Consider the following 23987-nt stretch of genomic DNA (forward strand, 5'->3'; position numbering starts at 1 on the left):
CTTGTGTCTCATATTGAGTTTTATCTTTCCCTTCGAATAGAAAACAGAAATGGAAAAAGTGAGTCTTCCAAGAGTTGTAATTCATTCTTCTCTTCTGAGACCAAGAGGCCAAAAATATTGATAATCCATGGAACTGCAGCATTATCTCTTTAACTCCCAGTGCTCTGTATGATGTTATGATGTGGAATACTGATCAAAAACCAAAACCGTTACATATTCCAAGTTTAGCTTAATTAGAAAGACGATTTCAAGAAATGAGCTTCATGGATCTGTAACTTTGCAGTCATCAGTTTTTAAGAAACAGTATTCAAGTGCAACATTTTCAGTAAGACACAGAAGAAAAGGACATTTCCCACGGTGTTCCTAGGAGATTACTTTTTTTCACAGAATCATAGAATTACCAAGGCTGGAAAAGACCTTCAAGATCCTCTAGTCCAATCGTTCACTTACCAACAATATTACCACACTAAACTGTGTCCCTTACTTAGTACCACATCTAAATGTTTCTTGAACACTTCCAAGGACAGTGACTCAACCACCTCCCTGAGCAGCCTGTTCCAATGCCTGAACACTCATTCAGAGAAGAAATTTTCCTAATATTCAACCTGAGATATTAATAGCATGCTTTAAGGAGGCAAGAGATGCAGATGAGGTGAATTTCAGCAAAGCACTTAACAGTGTCTCAAAAATGATGCTTAAAATATAACTTGGGCATAATGAGTGGGTTAAAAAAACAAGTATATTCACATAAAGAAACAGTAACAATAATCTGTCCTCCATCATAGAGTACTAATAAAAGACTGCATTTCAAAGGAGGGAAGTGGCCACAGCTGAAATGAAGCTTGGAAATACTACGTGGTAATCAGGAAATCTGGTTCTTTAGTGATCATCCCATCAAATGATAAATCTGAGACACGACTTTGAAAACAATTTGATATAATAAGGGGATAAAAATTAGTCCTGGGGGCTAGAGAGAAGATGAGTTTGAATTTGAGAATAGTAGATTAATCCTACTTTCACATCAGCCAGTTGTAAATCTCTGTTGCCCTGTATTGTTGTTGCCAAGCAGCACATTTCTGCCGATTGCATGTAAAAATATTACTCCACCAGGACAGCCTTTGGAAACATCTTGTACAGTGAATTTTAAATAACAATGAAAAATATAGAAGAATTGCAAACATAGGCTAATAATTCAATGGGCAAAGGACAGGCCCATTAGAAGATGTGTTTTTGTGATTTTTGTTGTCTTTTCCAAATCTGAACATCATGCAGAACAGTAGGAGTTAAAGAGTTAATGTTCTGGTTCTGTGTTACTGCCTTTTTGGGCGTTTTGGGTTCTCACAGGGGAGGGGCAGAATGCCCTGAGGACTTGGCACTAAGAGGAAGTGGAGTGGGACTCTGAACTGGACCCCCACCACTCTCTGCCTCTGGCCATCTCAGCTCACTGCAGAGAAAAGCACGTGCTGCCCTTGAACTGTCTTGGTTTGACTCCTACTTTGGGTACTCTTGTCTCTCTCATTTTGTTTGATTAGGTTAAATTTAGTTCCTCCTCATATTGTTGCCATTGTGTTTTCTCTTTGTTAAAACTATCTATCTGCCTGCTCTCTGCCCTTCCCCCTCTCCTGGAGCCTTACGGGTTGCAAGGCAAACCTCTTTTTTTTTTTTCCTTTCTTTTTTTTTTTTTTGTCTCTATTTGTTTATTTATTTATTTATTAGGGATAACTCTGTGACAGAAGAAAATGGCCAGTTATCTGGGATTAGCAATATTCCCAGAGACTTAATGAGATCTATTACTTGCCTGGCCAGGCTGCCAGTACCCTTTGCAGGGTCTGTCTGCTCTGAGAAAATCATGTGTGGGCTGATACCCAGTTAAACAAAGAGTTCCAGAAAGATATTTACAGCCACATCAGACAAAGAGCCCAGAAGTCAGTGAACTAACTTAAGATACAGCTACTCTGCAGACATGAGGTTCATATCTACATTGTGCTACAAATAAAGATATGGTATGGATTCTCCAGCAAGCACTGTGTAGACATGCTGCAAAGATAGACAGAGAAACAGGACCACAAAATACTGCACTGATACCTGGGCTTATCTATAATAAAACTTTAACAGCAACCTGGAAAAATTTCAGTTAAGTGTGTCAAAAAGACTTTGAGAGCTCTGGAAGATCTGAATTAATGATTTGTCCTCATTAGTCCGCCCTAAATTTATTCCCCATTTTGATTACAGCAACCTACCTGCCCCCTCTCACACAAAGGGTTACACAAAGCCTTACATTCAGAAGGATGAAAACTGGTAAACTTGTTTCTTTTCTGAAAATTTCTGGAGAAAATAAAGCTTCCACTTCATCCAGCTGTAATTTTCACATCTTTCAAAAAGCTCTCCAAACGCTTATCTCAACTTGAGAATTTTATATTGTTATAAATTAGCAAATTGAGCAAAATGATAAAAGTGAAAAGCTCTTCTCTCTTCTATTTCAGCTTCTGGTTTACAAAATAATCAATATTAAGATAATTAAAAAAGATAAAAGATAAGATTAAAATTTAAAAAGATAAATTAAAAGATAATATTAAAATTAAAAGACAAGCTTTTAACATCTTCTGTAAACCAAAGACTGATATATATTCCTTCTTTTGGCCCAAAAGACTGAGAAGCAAGCAGTTTAGTTGTACACTCCTGTTTTGTGTGGCTCCAGACTAGTTTGAAACATTGTTTCTTGACTCAGACTCTTAGGCTTGTACCAGAACACTGACAAGTAGGGAGAAAACAATAACAAAAATCCCTACTACCACCCTTCATGAAGCTAGATTTCAGGTCAAAAGATAACTGATTTATAGAATAATCCAGCATCCTTTATTTCTGATACTGCCACACTGGAGACTTCTACTCTATTGCGGATGCAGTTCCCAGCCCATAACTGTTCTTTTTCATAGACAATGATTGACTAAAATGAGCTCGGGATTGATTTGTAACAATGTTTTCTAGTGCAGAATTTGTTCTTCTGTATCTGGATTTTCACAGTGGCAGCATCTGTGAAAATGCCACCAACTCAGTGATGTTGCCATTATCTTCTCAGGATATGATAAATATAAATTTTCAGTGTTTGCCTGAACCACGCACAGCAGTAATCAGCAATTACCAAAAAGAGCAAACAAATAATTAAGACATTTCTGTGACTTCCAAACACAGCCTTCCCTGGAAGTTTGCTTCACACTGCTATGGCTAGAAATGTTTTCTACAACACTTGTTTGATACCATGAGGGAAAGAGCAGATTTACTTCCATGTTCTGAGCCCAACTAGAGCAAGATGGATAAAACAGTCCAGATGAAGGCATCCAAACAATTTGGCATTTTCAAAGGAAACAGGGGGCTTAAAAAGGACATGCTTTGTTCTGGTTCCAAAATCAACCTTCTAAACATGGAGTAGTACAAATAGTGGATTAACCCCAGCTGTACAACCTTCTTAGATAGTCAGCTGTGCAGCTGTGCTTAGCTACCTTTAGTATCTGACATCATTACATTTACTTTAGTATCTGATAACATTTTATTCACCACAGTGGATCAGCCAGTATCCTTCACCCCCTCACTAACTTTTCCTCAAACACAGCTCAATGCCAAGAGATTTCAGTCCCCCTCCAAGCTTCCTTACACTGACATGTTTTTAATTAATCACATTTTCCTGTTATCTTAGAATTCCCTTTTCAGCTTCCATTGCCTTTAATGCGCTCCTTTCAGAAGTTAGTATAATATGTTAACACAGGGTATTTGTGATAAGCTAGTCCGTAATAAGCTTTTTACATAATTTTTCAAATCAAATGCATCTTCTTTTGCAAGTGGAATTGTTGGACAGGAATCCAATTGGAGGAACACTAAATGAATATGTTTATATATTCAAGTGTACTTAATTCAAAATTAAATTCTAATGAATATATATGCATGGGAGTGCTGGCTGAATAACTTACACATCTGCCTCCTTACTTCTCTTTCCAACTTATTTTTGCTGTTGAAATCACCAGATAAATTTGCAATGTGAGCAAGCATAACTTACTGTCAATTAATGCATCTACAGCATTTCCCACCACTACTTAAGAGCCTTTACGCATATAGCATGCTTACAGGATTCAGATTTGATTTTCAGATCGATTTGATTAGACTACCAGCCTACTGAAAGTCAAGCCCTGAGAAACTCCACTCCGAATGTTGGCATCTTTGCTCTGATTTTATTAGTGTCACTTGTATCTTTGCATATGTAAGTCTGCAAAGAACAATGGAATCAATTGCTCTAGAATGAAATCAAAAGCAGATCAAATGAGTCTGCCTCATATTAACAATCTCTTAAGTGATGAGAAACATGAAAGATTTTGTCTCCAGGTTTTGCATTATGTTTCTTACTTTGACCTTCAAGGAAAGAAATATCAAAAAGAATGTAGAGCAATACATGCTAAGTATTAACAGGACAGACAGCTGGGCTACCGGACATGTCAGCCACATACAGACTTTGATCAACTGATCTGGAATGCATGTGCCAAGCAGGGCCTCCAAATACCTCTATCTGAATTCACTTTTAATTTGTGATTGCACTATACCACTCTTGGTCACACGTCACAAAGATGATTAAACAAATAGAGAATCTTTCAGAGAAGGGGACTAAGAGATCTGATTCTGTTCAGCCTAGAGAAGGGAAGGCTTAGAAGGGCCCTACTGAAGTGTATAAACATCTGATGTGTAAAGGCTCTCTCAGTGGCACCCAGTGACAGGACAATAGTCAGTGAGCACAAACTGAAACACAGAAATTCTACCTGAATATAAATAATATTTTTAAATGTGAAGATGGTTGAATACTGGAACACGTTTCTCAGAGAGGTTGTGGAGTATCTATTCTTGAGACACTTAGAATTTGACTGGATACAGTCCTGGGCATTCTACTTTATGAGATCTTACCTGGAGCACAGGACTTAAACTACATGATCCTCAGAGGAGTCTTACAACCTCAGCATTTATTTGATTCTGTACTGCTCATGGACAAAATAAAACAACGCCTTTCAATATCTAGCCCAACACAAATGAAAACAGCGCAGTTCCTCATTCCTGGTTTTCCTGAAAACATACTTGCTTTTTAATAGACTGCAGAATATAATAAATACTATATATTATAATATTACATAATATATTATAATATTATTATAAATATAATAAATACTGCTTTTCAGCCCTTTATGCACCAATACTTCAATTCTCAGTATCTCACAAAGCTTCAGGAACAGCTATGCACTGGAAGGCTAATGTAAGTAAGCAGAAACAAACAAGCCAAATTTGTCTTCCATAGATAATACTTTCCTTCCTTGATTTTTCCCATCTTGCCATGCTACTGATCTACATTCACTCTCTACTGGCCTGAAGTGTGTCATGACCTGAACTAACTGCTACTCATTTAAACCACTGAAAAAGTATGAGATTGGGATGTTGCATAGCACATTACACCCTCTGAGAAAGGTTAAGTACCATGGGCTCAGAAGTATTTTCATACATCAGTTCTGAAAATGGGAACACAAGGGGAGGCAATGGGAAGGGAGAACAAGAAGGATAGACCACATCATTTCTTCACCTTCCTAAGAGGACAAAACCCTTTGGATTCCATGAGATGCACACCGAAACATCCATGTGAAAGAACTGTAAGACAGACACATTCCTTGGAGAACAGAGAAGGGGCGCACCAGGCATGATTTCCACTTGTCTTGCCTCTCTACTGCAAACTGAGGCAATGCATTCATTCAGTTGTGCTGGTAGCGCTTGCTAGCTTGTTCATTCTGCCATGGAAGAGATTATACAGTAGTTCCATAACAAGAACACTGCCCAGACTACTTGACAGCTATTTGTCATTTAATTCTGAACAAATAGTTGCACAGTTCTCTATTAACAGTTAGGGAAGCCTACACATTTACCCCTCATGGGACTTCTGCATAGGGCAGGATGGACTTCAGGAGACCATAGAGACCACAAAAATCCTCAGTATCTCTACAGGCAACAACTTTCCAGGGTCAGGTAGTAACAGAGACACAAATCCTTTATTACTGAAGTTTTCTAAGACCAAATACACCAGTAGCGCATGTTGGACAGTGTGTTTATAGACAAGGCTTTTTAGCATTACTATGTATCTTAAAGACTGGAAATGCAAAAACAATTACTTGGTAGCTGTAATTTAGTAATATGTTATCAATAGATCATTATCTCTCTATGCAAAATTGATGAGTTAAGAAACATTTACCAAACCAGTTTCCTAGGAAACCTATCTGCTTACATTGATTTTTACTTCACTGTGCTCAACAGAAACTCTGAAAGAATTCCTGAAAGAATTAGTAAAGCAAAGCAACCTGAAAAAAAAAAAAAAAAAATTAGGTAAGTGCTTGCTTCTCATTAAAGACAATGTGTTTTACCTTAAATAAAAAAAAAAAAAAAAAAAAAAAAAAAAAAGGACACCTAATTGGATAAATTGCATAGTTCCATGGCTACCTACCAGCATTTAATCTCAGAAAAAATAAATTAAAAAAAATTTTAAAAATTGAATTCTCTCCCACTTCAAAACTAACCAAAAATCCATTGAGATATATCTCATAACTTCCAGTGAGATGCAGAGGAGCAGATCACACTATACCAGCCATGATGCTCTGAAAAGATCCAGCTATTTCAACTATGTTATCACCATAATCAGTCATGAGTGTTTCCCTAAGAAGTGTAAGGTGTCTCGAAGCTGTGTGTTTTAGTACAGTTTAGTCTACACTAGGGAAGACTGAGTGGTATTGCCACACTGGTAAGGCCTCCAAAATGCATGCAAATTCTGCTTGTAGAAAACAATTGCTGGCATGGATTTCAGCAATGTTCTGCATGAAGTAGGATACACTTGCAGATTTGAAGTAAAATAGCAAAGATTTTCAGTGAGAGAAATTGTTAGGTTGTCTCCATGCACCTCTAGATACTATTTATCTGTAAGAGATTTTAAAAGAGAGTAGGTAGAGCAAAAAAAAAAAAAAAAAAAAAAGGTTTTCATGTAAAATCAAATTTAAGGCTTGGAGAACAATTAAGAACTTGGAGAACTTCCACTACAGTAAATCACATTTTTTGTTACTGATGCAAGAGGTTTATTGGAAGAATATTAACAATGCTCTGGAGAAACGTAAGTATTAACAAGTTAGCTTGCTCTGCAAATGTTTCCATGAAAACAGACATTTCTCCTGTATCCTTGAGAATAACAAATTAATTTTTCTACAATCACTTTTTTCCATAAACTGTTCCAAAATAAGTTCAAATCTATGCATGGTGAAAGAGGAAAATTCAAGTCTTCACTGAAACAGCATCAGAGTTATGGGATCTATGGGCAAAATCATTGTCTTCCACTTTTCATTTTATTATCTTAAAGTCTACATTCTATGTGGTCACAGAACACTGTCCAGAACCTTTTGTGGTTGATGAAAATGTACTTTGATGTCACTTTAACACATCTCTTTTAAAAGGTTGGTTTTCTTTTTTTCCTATTTATTACATTTCAGTGGAAACTAATGGGCAGGATTCTTCCTTGCTGGCCAAACAACAGCTCTTATCTATGTAAAGAACTGCCAGATATGAACAGGAAAGAAAGACATGCAGATTATTAGTTCAGAAGAAATAAATTAAGCTGATTCACACCAGAAATTTTTCATTTTAAATGCATGAATAAAAGCTTCACAAGATGCAGGCAGCAAAGTCTTAATTCCCTCATTCTTCACATTCAATTTTGTACTCAAGTCATGGGAGTAGGAACTTAGTGGGTATTACCAATAAGAGACACAAAAATCAAAAGATTAATACTCCTCCACTCCCCTGATTGTCCCCATGTCCATATATTCCAATTTGTAATTTGTGATTATATGGACAGAATCAATCTGTTCTCAAGTAAAACTCTTTCTGTGCTGGATTTCATCAGCCTCTTTGAAGTGTCGTTAGTGGATGAGATCACAGGTGTGTTAATAAGACTAGGAAAAAATACATCACAGCACTGTCAGACAGAATGCATACCTTGAAAATGTATTAGCAATAGTAGCTGTATACTAAGTGGTGATGGCCAGCCTCTCCCTACTACCTTTAACTGATTACTGAAAAGGCTGACTACCAAAGAATTTCAGATTGTTGTTTTAGTAACCTTAGATATATACATTGATACTCTATACTAACATAGCACATCTGGAATAGTCTCAGAACTCTGCCAATTTAATAAACTGACACAAGCTACCTTCCCAGTTTTGAAATGCTGTTTCTTCTGAGACAAAACACAGCTGCTCTTTAATAGCACAGTGGAATGCTACCAAATGACTTGATCAGAAAATGAAATATTTAGAAGGCAAACAGACACAGTGCCAAAGTAAACCAGAGTAGAACTCCAGTTCTGCTCAGGCACTGGGAGGGCATCATAGTCTTTATTGATACCAAGATCTTACAGTGCTCCTCATCCCAAGTATTGACAGAATGCCCCTTACTGTTGTGCTGAAAATCAATTCCACATTACCTTGGCTTCAAAATCTCAGCATCAAGTCTATAGATTTGCTGAAGCATTCAGCAAAACAAATTCCACCCAAATTAGGTGATTCTGCAGTATTTCTGATAGATTAGCCACTGTACACCAAACACAGAAGTGTTCAGCTTCATGCCAGTTTTGTATCTTACATTCAAAAGGATGAAAAAAATTATAGAGGAAAAAGGTCCAAAAAGTTAGAGCCAAAAGAACATAAGCCAAGTGTTGTATTAAGTTCACAGGAAGATTCTACCTGATCACTACCAAGTTTGTGTAAAATCACTGTTTGTTTCGTTAGGGAAAAATAATAATCTCATTCAGTATTGTGAGCCTTAAACTCAATTTGTTCTTTTGTTCAATCATTGTTTCACTGGAACTATGAACAAGGGTGACTTATCAGTCTTAACCAGTTGCAGAAGCACTAACACACTTGGTGACCCACGGTCAGTCTAGAACCGTTCAGGCACCATGCTGCAGAGCAACCATTCCCGAAGTGCTGTGCTGTACATACCCAGTGGCACTTCCTGCAGTGTTCATATCTTAGCCATTCTGGCATTTAAGTATTAAGTATCACATGTGTTTACATTAAAGCCTCCTTACATATAAATGCTCTTCTCTTGTAATGCCAGAAATTTTCATAATCTAAGTAACTCTAACAAAAAATGTATCCAACTGACAGAGATCCCTAGAGATCCCTTTTTATTTTTTTGTTCTTTGTGAAATGAAAATTGCTAAAATCACCGAACTAAAGGAAAAAGAAAAAAGAAAAAGAAAAAAAAAGAAAGAAAAAAAAAAAAAAACAAGAAAGAAAAAAACACCAAAAAACACTGATAAAAACAATTTGAAAAAGAAAACAAGAAAAAAAATTCCACAACATTTTCAAAGATTCCCTCTTCTTGGAAGGAAGCCATTCAAGCACATTTTGGAAAACATACACTTCCTGTTTATCCTTTCACATTCCTGGAAAAAAAAACAAAATCATAGTTTGCAACTGAGAAAAAAAAAACCAAACAAAAAAACCCCCCAAACTTAATCAAATTAATTGAAGCTTCAGATAATCTGAAAGTGGGAAATAAGCTCTTCTCTGAGTATTTCAGAAACATTTTAAATGATTGATTTGCCTGGTATGCCACTGCAACAGAGTTCAGCAAACCAGGTTTATAATGACACAGCCATATCAGAAATGAAAAAAAGGAATACTTCCTGCCTTGTAAGCTGGAATTAGCCTTTGGGGATGTTGAAGATGAATGCTGCACACTCAAAACAGAAAGAGTCAAAGTCATCAGAAGAAGGCAAAGATACATCTAAACACCTACCACTGCCCTAGTGATTCCACCTAGAGGCCCTGTTAGCAGCCTCCGCTCCCACAGTCAGTTCACAACATCTAGGGAACTAAATGCCATAACAGCCTAGATGATCCTTCATTCAGACTTTAATGCACTATTTTACATGGAAATTTATATTTAGAATGGCCAAACAGCAAGAAGATAATATTCCATAAAATAAAAAGTTAGTTTTTCCAAGTTGAAAGAACAGAATAATGCCTATGTTGTGTTCTCAACATTCGTGGAAAAATATTTTGAGAGTCCTTCCATGGACTATCTGGACAGTTTGGTTTTTGGATGGCATTTTTTTTCTGCATTGCTCACCAGTGAAATTCAATTAAAGCTTAATCTTATACCAAGCAATGGGCCTGATTAGGCTGAGTATTCTTTTTCAAGCAGAGGCAATTAATGCATGTAATGGAGGTACTGTAAAGAGAATGTGACACCATTAGTGTGAATGTGTGCATCAGAGTATGACTGCTGCCTTGCTACTTCTTTCCCAGTAAACCTTTCTATATATATGCAGTTGAATAATATGAAGCATTTCTTATGGGGTTAGAAATGACAGAAGAAATTCCTACATACACCCATTATAGCACGTACATTTAGATTATCAAGCCCTGTAAGCATCAGCCCTCCTTTCATTCCTAGAATTCAAAGAGCTTTAACTAAATTTTCATGACTACAAGCTGTATTAACAATATAATCATAATTATCGATGGAACACTAAACCTCAGTTTACACAACATATGTGTATCAGCCATCCTATGCAAAATGAATATAGATGAGCCCCCTCTCACCCTCTGCTGTTAACCAGGTAGAATGGAAATCATCTATGTCTCAGACCTGTCCTCCACATAATGATCATGCTGCTATCTCCAACACACTTAGTGACAACAGCAAGCTCCCCTGCTTGAAAGCAAAATGCGCTGGTGTTCCTACTTAGTTAGAGGAGGTCACCAAATATACTATCAGCAACTGCATTTTCATTTTCTAGCTGTAAAGGCTTTCTATTGAAGAATCATAGTTGCCTTCTCATTGGAATAAAGTGTGAGGTATTTTAGGAAGCTGTTAGAGAAGATGAGTGGACTGAAGTACTGTGCTAATTGAAGCTTCCTTGATTTTTGAATGCTTAATCTAAGCACTCCATAAAGTGAGAATTTTATATAAAGACCAACCATAGAGTATAATGCAACTCCACAAGTATCTGTTAGAAGCCTGCAGTACAGAATGTTTCAGATCTTTTCTCAGTAATCTGAAAGGCAGCACGAAATCATGGTCTTCCTAATCTTCTCAAGCGATGAGACACCACTCTGTTTACTTCTGTGGGTTCTGGTTTACCTCAAGAGCACAGCAGTTCCCCCTATACATTTGCAGACCTTTGTTGAGACAGTACATAGCAATTGCTTCAAGGGATGGTAATGAATCACATGCCTGATTTTATTTGTCAGTCAGGCTATTTGATTCAGAATGCTAGCCGTGATGGCAACTGTTCCAGATACTTGAGAGAAAGCACAACAACGTATCTGTGATAAACACTTCTTGGTTTCAGAAGTATGGGCTCTGTGAAGTATTAGGCTTTGTATTTGTTAAAATATAACCTTGAGCTTCTTCACGATAAGGGCATATATATTCACACATGAAATTCTTATGCTTTTATAAAGCAATTATTTTGTACCCATTAATCAAACAGTACACAAATACTAAATGAATTCCAAGAATAATAGGTAAATTTAGTTCATATTGGAATTATCAATATAATATAGAGAAGGTAAGATCAAAAGAGCATCTTGTTACTGAATGGATTCTCTCCTTCTCTGTTGAAAGTCTGCTGAAGTAGTCTTCACTTCCCTTATAACCTGAGCAAAAATGCAGCTAAAGGAGAAAGAGGAGCCTATTCCAGGACATGGATCATTGATACGTCTGTTAACTAAGTAGTCTTATAGTGACATCTATAACTTAGTTAACTTACTCCTCAGTGTAGCTTTCTTCAGAGCAAATGTGTAAGACAAGAAGACTGCTTGCGGTAACAAAAGGATTCAATATGTAATTTTTCAGCATTTGCTAAAGCGTATAGAACAAGATAACATAATTTGCAACTAGGAGAAAAAAAAACACACACACAATTATTTTCTTTTTAGATTAGCTAAGAAATTATCAGAGACTCAATTCAGAGTACACAATGCTGATTATTTTTTGCAATCATTGGGGGGAGGGGGTAGGAGAGGGTGGGGAAAGTAAGTCTTGGAACCTGATTCTGAATGTATGAGATTTTGTTTTAAAATGACCACTTCAGAATCGACCACATCACAGTACGAGATTTACCAAGGGGTACAATGACTACATAGACTGTTGGAAAGATGAGGTTAAGCACAAGGTAATATTTTGTTAGTATCACAGCAAAAAGAACATAGCAAGAACATTTTCCATACAGAGGAGGCAATACAAATAGAAACAGTCAAGGACTTAAAAAAAATTGTACTGAAGTATGGCCAGGTGAGGAGAAAAATAGTGAAGGGCAACAGGAACAGGTAATGGCAAAACTGAACAATATACTCAGAAAACAGAATATGAAGCAGCATTGTAATTTGATTCAAAGAACACAGAATTAGCTTTGCTACAGACAAAAAAGAGAATAATGATACAGCAGAGGTGATAAACAAACCTCTTAAAAAAGAAAAGAAAAAAAAAAAAGCAAATATGGAAAATAAACAAGAAACAGACTTTAGACACATGTAGAGCTTGCAAACAATGACTTTGATCACACTCTTGAAGTACAGACAGGAGTACCTCATGGAATTACAAACAGTACTACCAAGCAGCTAAAGGTTACATAACTTGGACTAGGTCAGTTTTTGTCAGTTTATAAGTGAGATTAAATAAGACTCAAAAAATTGAAAGTATTGATAAAGAATTTTCTTGATGAAAGCTATTCTTGATTAAGAAATCAAAAGAAGTAAGCATATAAAATCATACAGCAGACCACCAGAAATGTTATGCTTTATACCGGGTTAGAGGATTTTCACTTCTTCTTACCACACGCAACTAGTTTTGTACAGTGTATGCACCCCACTGTTACCATTGCACAAATCCGCAGAATGACCTGGAAGTCATTATAGACAGACTTCTAATACACAACGCTTTTGGCATAAAATAATTTGCATTTATGTCATTACCTTATTTATACGTGACGAAGTATCAAGGCATGGCAGGCATGACTTTATCAGACCTATACGCATGAAACACATCTTAAAATACAATTTTCAGAAGGAAACACGACCAATTCAATTTGACTTACTTACACTGAACCCAAACCAAAAAACATTACTTATGCATCTTTAGAAACATGTTCTCAAGTCAGTACACACATGATAAGGCTACAGGGGCAGTACTTTAGATTCAGGGATGTAGCCATAACATGCCAATTGATTTAAAAAAAAAAAAAAAAAAAAAAAAAAAAAGCCTTTGGAGAACCCAGTAGGCTTAATCTTATATCTGCTAATTTTGGTGGAACTGGGTGCTGTGTCATGCTGGCATGAACCCACTCAAGGCAAGATCCAAGGCCTGTGGAAGCCAAATCCTTGGATAAACTGTACAATAATGCATGAGTTGACATTTACAAGCCTTTCATAGCCAACAGCCACATCTCGAGTACCATTTCTTATACCTCTCAATAAGGAAACCACCAACGAACCAACCATTCATTTCAGATAGTACTGAGGAGTAGTGACAGGAGAGAAGTTAGATTCCACAAAATAACCAGACAATAATCTTGTATAGGATCCTTAAAAATTATCTTTAATTAATGTCAAATATGAACAGTTGAACAAGGACAGAATTAGGGAGAATTGCATAGGTGAAAACTATGCATTTCAAATAGTTCAAGAACTCATAATATTTGATGTTCAAAAAATAGAAATCAACTTTTCTAATGGAAGTAAAATGAACTGTACCAAGACAACGAAATACATATTTGATTCAACATGTGTACACAATTTGTAAATAGTGGAAATAAGTACAGCTGTGTCAGCTTAAATGGTTTGTTGCCCCGATGGTGCACTTTCATATGGAGATTTTTTAGTTTATATATTTAACATTTGTAATATTTGTCCTTTAAAATTAGAGGTATGTCTAAGAGGCCATACACAGTCCATTAAAAGCTGTTATTTATTCATTACAAACTGACATACTGCAAAAACAATGGTTTACTTCGAAAAGAAAAAAAGATATAAGTTTAGCATGTTATAGGTAGAGGTTTGCTGAATGTAGCCATAAAAATACCATTTTTACTTTTGTACAAAAGTAAATTATACATTTGATCCCAATTACATTATAGAAATGTCACTGAAAAAAACCAAACCCAAGATGTATCAAAGACTGATGCACCAAAAGGAACCAAATGTGACATGGCTTCATTTTATTTATTACAGAAGCTAGAAATGGAATATGATTTTTTTAAAAACTCATAGTGACATTTACTAGAGTCTGTTAACAGGTGAAATATACAGCTATATTTAGATATTAACAGATATTAACAGATATTTTGAGACAAATTTCAGTTAAGACCTCAGCTTCATTTTATTTCCTTTGAAAACATTAAAGCATACTATGCCTTGACAGCATAAACTGTTGACCTCACTGGTGGCAAGTTCGCCTGTACTGAGTGTAACAGCAGAACACCCTGAAGTTTCATTTTTGTGGATACAAACATTCACATCTTTAAGAATGTTTGACTAGTATTTTAGGAAAAATAAATTTTATGTATCTGATTAAATAAAAACAGAAAAGCAGAAAATAGAAAAATAAACATAGTCTGAAAAAAGTCTAACCAAAACTGAACCATAGGTCCCTGTTGAAGCATCTTAGAAAAGGAGTCTGTTTCAGACCTGTGATATGCAGGTCTGGAACAAACTTGCCATGTTGAACAATCACAAGGACAACTTTCAAATTGCATTAAGTGACTACTGAGGGTAAATCACACTTTGGAGCTGATTCTTCCCTTGTCCAAAATTACTATGACAACCAGTGGCATCAGGCCTGCTGAAAGGAAAACTGTGGTACTTCCCTATTCTGTACGCTAGGAGAAATTAATTAAAAAATAATGGCACTACTTGAAAATGAATAATCAAGATGATTTTAGAAAAAGTATATAATTCCTCTACATATGTGTGAAGATATTCTAAAATCCAACTTTCTACCTTTTTCTAAAAAATTTCAGTTGTCCCTAACCTACTGTTTATTTTATTTCAGTTAATATATATGCATATAAGAAACTACATTGTCGAAGTCTGAACCATGGAAAACTGACATTTGACCTCAGTTCCTTACAGTAGCATATTTTATGTTCCATTTGGATTTCAGTTCTCTGTAACAGAAATAAACATTCTGTACTTCTCTTTAAGGAAAACAACTGTCCACTGGTAAAAATTCATCAATAAAAGTAGCAACTTGTCAAACTGTTGATTTGGGCTAAATTTCGTCCTGCCATCAGTGCTTTGCACTCTTTCAAGTGCTTACCCATCTGATCCACAGCACATCAAGATAAGCATGAGCACAGTTAGACACTCTGTAATTGGAAAATAGTTTACTTGGGCTTCAATCGTTGTAAGCATTACCACCTGGGAGGCAACTGGATGGACTCTCACATCTATATATATATAAGCCAAGAATGAAGGAAGGAAACCACTGATACTGCCCCAGGAATGGGATGTTAGCCTATCAGCAAGCCAGGCTGTGAACTTCCAGCACTCAGTCTTCCACAGCATCTACACAAATGCTCTTGTGGTACACTAAAGGTTTTATAGCATGTGGCTACCTCTAGCAATGCAGTGTCAATTCCATTACATTTAATGAGTACTAAAGGCTTATCTGTCTGAATTAACTTGTAAGGTAGATGAGGTAAACTGCATTAAGCCCCATTGTGTGCAGAATTAAGGCAGCCTTAATTCAATTCAGGTTACTTTCCTCACAAAATGAATGACTCCAAATCAGATTAAGGCTGCTTTTATACTGCAACAGAATGTCCATGCTAGGCTTGTAAAACAGTTCAACAAATCTACATTTTGTTCACACCTTTCATTAATTTGAATTAGCTTTCTTGAAGTCCCTTGTAGTGAATTTTAAGAGACTCCATGCAGTGAATCTGTATAGGTTTTCTAGGATGCTGTGAACTCACATCCTGGCTTACTGTACACTAACTGCTTCTAAAAGACATGTAAATACACATCACTGTCTCTGCTGGAGCTGCTGCACAGTCCTCTCCACTCTGTAAAGGAAAGGGGCATACAGACTTTCATTTTCATTCTCCTGGTTGCTCCTCTACCTGCTCTTTAGTGATCTACAGCTAAGAGTGGTAGGACAAGATGGAGAATTCGGGCAGTAAGATCAGACTCTGGGATTCCTGCCCACTATCTCTCCCCTTTATTCCTATCTCTGCACCACTGAGCACTGCTGCCTCACTCATGTCAGACCAGTTCCTTAATCCTCTTTTCAGAGTAGATGAAGAAAAAGCCACATAGTCCAACTGAAAAGCCAGCATCAAGAAGTGTAAAGGAGACTGTAATTGCTGCCTTGTCTTATCCAGCTACAGCCCAACTAAGACTGACATATCTTGTTTTTCCTGTCCAGCATAACACAAGCATTACTTCTGGGCACTCTCTACCAAATGAACAAAGATCTTGTCTTTTTCTCAGAGATAAACTGATAGGCTATCAGTTCCTTTCCAGTCCTCTTCCACTGATATAAACAACTTGGCAGACTTTGTGGCATAAAGAAATGTAGTTCATAAGAAAAAAAGAAATAGAGAAGAAAGGGAGAAAGGGATAGGGAGAGGAGAGGGAGAGGAGAGGGAGAGGAGAGGAGAGGAGAGGAGAGGAGAGGAGAGGAGAGGAGAGGAGAGGAGAGGAGAGGAGAGGAGAGGAGAGGAGAGGAGAGGAGAGGAGAGGAGAGGAGAGGAGAGGAGAGGAGAGGAGAGGAGAGGAGAGGAGAGGAGAGGAGAGGAGAGGAGAGGAGAGGAGAGGAGAGGAGAGGAGAGGAGAGGAGAGGAGAGGAGAGGAGAGGAGAGGAGAGGAGAGGAGAGGAAAACAAAGAGAAAGAAAAAAAAAAAAAATGAAAGATTCTTAATACTGAGAACAGGCAGTCAGTTAACTGCACTTTCAGGTCCATGAATACATTTCAGCACTTCTGCATAAAGAGAGTAAGCTTTTTCTCTTATTGCTTTTTCTTTTGTGTTTAACTGACCGAAAATGCATGCCTACACTGCATGAGGTTAATTCCCATACTCCAAGCATATTTAGATCCTTTGAAGTATGCTATAAATGGGCAAAACAATATTCAGGCTCCCCTGGCCATCTTGAGCCGTTATGATCCATCCTGACCAAAACAAAACAAAAAGCCACCAACAACAAAAAAACTGCATGTAGCACTTTTCTCTCTACATACACAGAATTATTGCAATTCTGGTCTAAGGTGTGTATAACCAGTGTATAACTACAACAGAACTGGTCAAAGTGAGGCTTCATGTTCCAGATACTTCTTTCTTATCTTCAGTCCCAAAGTATTGAATTTATTATTGCTGTTTAGTTGGTTGGTTGTTTAATAAGCTGAGTGCAGCACTCAAGACCATTCTGACTTGAGAAGTCATATCCTAGAGTACAAGAGTTTAGGAAGATCAGGACCATCAGATTTTAGTGAGGGGAGAGGTGTACAGTGGTCAGAAGAGTAAGCAGGGAACAAGAATAAAGCTTTACAGTATCTATCTAGAGGAAGTAATGCCCTGTTTTATTTGATACTTTGCATTTTTTGCAGGAGTTAATGCTCCTCAGTTCTTTATGACTCTCATCATTAAGACTCACAGAAGCCACGCAGTGAGAAATAAAGTCAAGTCTTTCTGGAAACATGTCAGGCTTGTGCGTAACTGCAAAGTTAGGATTCTTTATCACCTTAAGTGCCATGATTTTACATATGTGTGTCTATGCATATGTGTAACACACACACATGCAGACACACGTACCTATTAATATGCATATATATACATATATCATGAACATAGCAGAATAAAAGTTCTGTAGTGTGGAACGAGAAGCGTTCAGTAGCAGTTGGCCACATGCTAAGTGCAAAATGAAGATCCTCAACATATTCCATTAAAAAAATAAAGATTAGTGCCTACCTTAGCTTTGATCAAAGATCATGACCTCCCACAGCCTAGCAGTCAAGGCTGGCACATTGCAAAAGATACCTTCTCCTAACTTTCTTTCCTCCACAAGACCATGGCAGATGTAAGTTAGATATTAGCAAAAAGAATATGGTTTGAAGGATCTATGATAGGATTTAAGATTGGACAGGAAAGTAAATGGAAGAGGTCTGGATGGGAGGGCACTGGAAAGCTTCTGTTGCCTACAACCTGAGGCATCTAAAGGAAAGCTTTAAAAGCACAGCCCTGCAATCTGCTGCCTGTCTATGTGATGTCACAGCTAGTGCTAATCCTTCGATTCTCCTGTGTTCTGCCATGCTGGGACCAGCTGCCAAAAGCTATCTCATGGAAAGGAAGGGCAGATACAATGAAGGCTGTGATACCCCTATAAACAACCTAGGGAAACTTTAAGTCTTACATAAATACAGCTGTGACTTATTTGGCAGAAGAAAATGCTAGGCTTTGCAACAGTGGACTGGCAAAGGAAAGAAGGTATCTCACAGGGTGCTGGTTTTCTTTGCCTGCCTCTTTTGGATTGCTCTCATTCATGGTTGCTCTTTCATTCCTTCTCTATCGCTTTCTGTGCTGAGCCAAGAGGTAGTGCAGAACTCTTCTTCTGGTGTGTTGGTCCTTGCCCTTTCTTTACCTCTGATCAGCTCAATTCCCGGAGGCACTTTCAGCAGTTTAGAGGATGTAAGACAAAGGCACTGCACAACTATTTAAATCAGTCAGTTAAGTCTCTTCAGTGAGCTTAGGGGAATACAAAAAAAAAAAAAAAAAAAAAAAAATCTCAAATAATGACTGCAAAAAACAAACAAGCAAACAAACAAACAACAACAACGAAAAAAAACAGCTGCTGCAATTTGGATGCATACAGTAGATAAATTTCATTTACATTCTGAGAATGCACCAAAAAGCATGCATCTACACCTTTCAAATATAAAGGATACTAGGTTTTAGGTGCCACTATATATAACTTGTCTTCTTAGTTTTCCATATTGCTTTCCCTTTAAGATATGGGATATATCCCTTTCTGACAATGCCCGGATAAAAGCCAACATGTTTTCCTGAGCAGCACAGGGAAACAGATTTCTCTAATCTGTCCATTCAGGCCTTTGATCTATCAAGCACTTTTTATTTTTTATTTTTTTATTATTATTATTAAATTCATGCATTAATTAAGTTACATATTATTCAAATAGGCCATAATACTGAATACTTGAACATGCTTTGATCTCCAAAAGTTATTTTTCCCATTTGACTAACATATGCTTTAAAGTACTAGTTAACAATTTAGTAAGTTAAGTAGTGCACTTCTGGTGAATGCAAACCAAAATAAAGAAAAAAGGAAAAAAAGAAAAAGAAAAAAGAAAAAGAAAAAAAAGAAGAGAGATAAAGGACCTATTTTTTAGAAGATTCATTTCAAACAAAAGCTTATCCATTAGTGTCTGAGGTAAAGTTTCAGGCATGCGATTATAAAATAAATAGCATCAAATTCAAACATGCTTATATTAAACTACATTGTGCTGTCTTGCAACAGAAGGACTAGAAGTTTTGTATACAGTCCTGGACAGGGAAAAGTGCATTAAGATCATCTGCATATAAGAGAACTTAGCAGCAGTGCAAATGTTTTACCTTCAGTTCTGTTTGCTATTTTTAAATAATTCTTCTATGGATAGAAAAAAAGACCAGTTTTATGCGTATTTAAATAAGGTGCTGATCTGCAAGTTGGAACTATGTAATCTCTCTCATATGGCGTGCCGAAGGAAAATTTGCATCCCTTCATAAAAACAATGGTACATACTTGCTGCATGTTAATACTTTTTTACTATTATCTGATCCACTCTCTTACAGTTGTGCATGTTTGCAGGATATTTTTACTGGAATCCATGCGTATGCTCTAGTTTTAAAAACTGTCTTCCTTAATTGAATTTAAGTTCGAAAAGAAAAAAAGAAAAAAAAAAAAGAAAAAAAAGAAAAAAAAGGTAGACGGAAGACGAAAAGTTTAGGTCTAGCATCATTCAGATTGAAACCTAACTAGTTCAAATAGTCATCATTTACTAGGTGGAAAACGTGGATTGTTTTTTTTAAGTAAACAAAATTTTATCATTCATGGATCCTGGAAGCTTCTTTATCGCTGAGCAAAAACTCACAATGCAACAATGCATTTACGAGGTAAATAAAGCATTCAAATACTATCAGTAAAGCATCTACAAAGTGTGACTATGTCACTTAAGTCTTCAAGCTGTGAGTGCGGATTTTGGTCTTTTGTTTATACATCAGTCAGCAGCTTGCTTTTATTAACACAGTTTTGGTTGGCTACAGTGCAATTGCCAGTTCTGAGATTAGCCTCTCTAAAATTGTCTATGCTATTATTCATATCCTCTTCGATTTCCATATACTCAGATTTGCTGATAGTAGAAGAGCTGCGGCGACTGAGATCACTGTCAGATGCTAAATTTGGGGAGCTAACGTGAAGTAACTGAGCCTGTTCTTCCCCTTCTGTTTCTCGGTGGTAGAAGTAGTTGAAGTTGGACACGATGACAGGTACAGGCAGGGCAATTGTCAGCACACCAGCGATGGCACACAAGGAGCCTACGATTTTGCCTCCAATTGTCACAGGGTACATGTCACCATAGCCCACAGTGGTCATGGATACCACCGCCCACCAGAAAGCATCAGGGATACTTGTGAAATGAGACTCAGGTTCTTCAGCCTCAGCAAAATACACCGCACTAGAGAACAAGATCACCCCAATGAAGAGGAAGAAGATTAGTAAACCTAGCTCTCTCATACTTGCTTTGAGGGTCTGTCCCAAAATCTGGAGGCCCTTAGAGTGCCGGGAGAGTTTGAAGATTCGAAAGACTCTTACCAGTCTGATGACTCTCAGAATGGCCAAGGAGGTGGCCTGCTCTCCCTTCTGAGTCCCCTCCCGCTCAGCCATCTCAGTGCCCAAGGTGATGAAGTAAGGGATGATGGCCACAATGTCAATGAAGTTCATTATATTCTTGAAGAATTCAGTCTTGCTGGGGCAAGCAAAGAAACGCACCACCAGCTCAAAGGAGAACCAGATGATGCACAGTGTCTCAACAACAAAGAAGGGATCTGTGAAGATGTTGGATTTGTAGACCTGAGTGGTGTTGTCAGTACGATGCACTGTATACTCCTTGTCCTCCTTCAGCTCAGGTAATGTCTCTAGGCAGAAAATCACAATGGAGATGAGGATCACCATGACAGAGACTATTGCAATGACCCTTGCAGGCCCAGAGCTTTCTGGGTACTCAAAGAGGAGCCATACTTGGCGCTGATACTCTCCCTCTGGCAAGGGTCTCTCCTCATCTTTGATGAACCCTTCATCTTCCCGGAACTTCTCCATAGCTTCCTCACCCAGCTCATAAAATTTGATCTCCTCAGAGAACATGTCCAAGGGAACATTGACTGGCCGGCGAAGCCGTCCCCCAGACTGGTAGTAGTAGAGGATGGCATCAAAGCTGGGCCTGTTTCGGTCAAAGAAGTACTCATTGCGCAAAGGGTCGAAGTACCGCATGCGCTTCTTGGGGTTGCCCAGCAGTGTGTTGGGGAACTGGGCTAAGGTCTTTAACTGCGTCTCAAAACGTAGTCCAGCAATGTTTATCACTACACGCTCACAGCATTCATGGTCATCATGGGCAGCGGGCTGGTAGCTATCCTGGGGGTGGCCAGGTAGCACAGAAGTCTCATCCATGTTCTCTCCAGCCATGACAGTCATTGTGGTACAGAGAATGGGGGACCCAGGCTGAGGAGAGGAGAGGAGAGGAGAGGAGAGGAGAGGAGAGGAGAGGAGAGGAGAGGAGAGGAGAGGAGAGGAGAGGAGAGGAGAGGAGAGGAGAGGAGAGGAGAGGAGAGGAGAGGAGAGGAGAGGAGAGGAGAGGAGAGGAGAGGAGAGGAGAGGAGAGGAGAGGAGAGGAGAGGAGAGGAGAGGAAAGTGCAAGGACAGTTCAGTGGAGGATGGTGGGAGGCAGGGTGTGGAGGTAGGCTCGGAGACAGCAGGATGAGTGGGAATGGAGAAGCCTGAGGAAGGACTGGAAGAGAAGCCTAAAGGCTAGAAATATCCACAAGGGAAAAGAAAAGGTGGGATGCAGGAAGTGGCATAAGGAATGAAGGGACAGTAAAGAAAGAGAGAAGTACCTTTGGGGGGTGAGGGCAGAGGGCAGGTAAGGCGAGGGGTCCTGTCCCCCCAGGCCAGGAGGCTGAAGGTGTCTGGGGTGCACCTCCTGGCTGGGGTCCCCTCCCCAGCTGTCTCCTTTCGCCTTTAACTCGATCCGGCCACTTTTCTTGCCAACTCGATCATCACTGCGGATGCTGTCTTGAAGTTACCACACACACACACATACACACACACATACACACACACACACAAATAAATTAATAAATAAATCACAAGGTGGCTGGGAAGCAAGTCCTTGCAATGCCAACTCAGCAAATTTCCATTATCTGTCCCCCCTCCCTTCTTCCCCTCCCCCCACTGCCCCAGTCTTCTTGTGTACTGGGGAAAAAGAAATGGAGACACTCAGTGTTTAAAGACATAAAGCTCACTTGCAGAATGGAGGCTGCCAAGAAGGAAAGAAGCATCATAAACCAACCATCAATCCCCACTAAACATACATAAGCCACTGCAATGGATTAGCTTTCACATTAGCAAGAACATCCTGCTCTGCTCACTATGGCAGCATATGAGGAGCCTTATGCATTCCTGCACATCCCTGGATGCACAACAGCACTTCCAAGACAGGAAGGGGTCAATATAAACCTGCACCCTTGCTGCGCTCTTTTTGAGTGCTTCCCTGGAGGGCTTACCATGCAACTTCATGGGGATCAGCTCCTGCTGTAAGTTTCCTGACCACCATGCATTCCACTCTGCAGATGGTGGAGACTTAGCTGAGCACTGACAACTTCATCACACAGACTGAACAGATATGGGGAGAAGGAGTGAAGCATCTCCCCTTTGCTTTGCAGCAGCTAAATGCAACTGAGATGGAGATATAGCAATGAATTTTGACATTCCAGACCCAAACTGTCAAATTAGGATCCGGGACAGAGAGGGCTTTTCCTTACCTGCTCTGTGTGAGATGTGCTGGTTAGGAATAGGAGCCAGTGCCAGAATGCGACAAGCCGTCTTGCTGCACCATCCAAAAAAAATCCTGAGCAAAACAAAAACCGCAGTGGCAAACTCAGCCTTCTTCCTCCTCCTCTTGCACCCCCTCTTAATAATACTGTGATCGCTGTACAGGACTGCCTGTGAGACGCTTCAGTATTCATACACTCAGGCTGCACCAAGGGCGAGTGGGTTTAAGTAGTTTCTGCTGAAAACCGCAGTGAGGGAGTCGGCAGGTGGAAGAGCGTGCAAAGTGTCTTTTTCCGAAGGCTTAATTAATAAGAATAGGCTGTCCTAAGTATCTGCTGGCTCTCCCGATCTCTTCCTTTAAGACATCTGGAGAAGAAGCCCTGCGCTGGGCAGCGTCGGCTGGAGAGATGTGAGAGAGCCGCAGTCCCGCAACCGCATCTCCGGAGTGACTCTTGGCTCGTCCCAACGGCAGCAGCAGCAGCAGCAGCAGCAGCAGGAGGCAAGAGACGGACGCGTGTGGCAGGAGCAAATGGACTGCTGAATACGTAAGAGAGCGGAGCAAACTCGAGCCATGTCTTGACGCTGCAGTATCAGCAGAAACCTGAGAGCCGTTTGATGCAGCTCTGGCAGCGGGCGGGGGGGGTGGGGAGTTGCGGAGAGGGGGGCGGGCACGCTGTGTACCGCACCATGCTCCCCCGATTCGCGAGCTGCTCTCCGCTGAACGCGCTGCCTCTGCCGCCGCGGTACATGGAGCGCCGCGCCCCCGACGCAATGCGGGCGGTAGTGGCAGCATCATGGGCTCGGACAGCCGGGCGGGGTGCG

At 39.0% G+C, this 23987-nt stretch overlaps 1 protein-coding gene across 3 annotated transcripts; it reads right to left on the reverse strand.

Moving 5' to 3' along the window:
* Window positions 1-18393: 18393 nt before the first annotated feature.
* On the reverse strand, window positions 18394-23768 carry KCNA1 (potassium voltage-gated channel subfamily A member 1). 3 transcript variants are annotated; one of them, XM_085522271.1, is made up of 4 exons: window positions 23156-23768; window positions 22229-22406; window positions 20934-21836; window positions 18394-18811 (listed from the first exon to the last, which is right to left on the reverse strand). In XM_085522271.1, exons 3-4 carry the CDS (start codon window positions 21807-21809, stop codon window positions 18794-18796), a joined length of 894 nt encoding a protein of 297 aa, XP_085378397.1. In that variant the 5' UTR covers window positions 21810-21836; window positions 22229-22406; window positions 23156-23768; the 3' UTR covers window positions 18394-18793. The 3 variants fall into 3 exon arrangements, with proteins under 3 accessions (XP_085378397.1, XP_085378392.1, XP_015726911.1); XM_085522266.1 differs by having other exon boundaries at window positions 18394-21836; XM_015871425.3 differs by having other exon boundaries at window positions 18394-21836; window positions 22229-22402; window positions 23156-23749.
* Window positions 23769-23987: the final 219 nt, after the last annotated feature.

The sequence above is a fragment of the Coturnix japonica genome, chromosome 1 (assembly GCF_054131305.1).
Source record: "Coturnix japonica strain WE chromosome 1, WE-NBRP24, whole genome shotgun sequence".
NCBI lineage: Eukaryota > Metazoa > Chordata > Aves > Galliformes > Phasianidae > Coturnix > Coturnix japonica.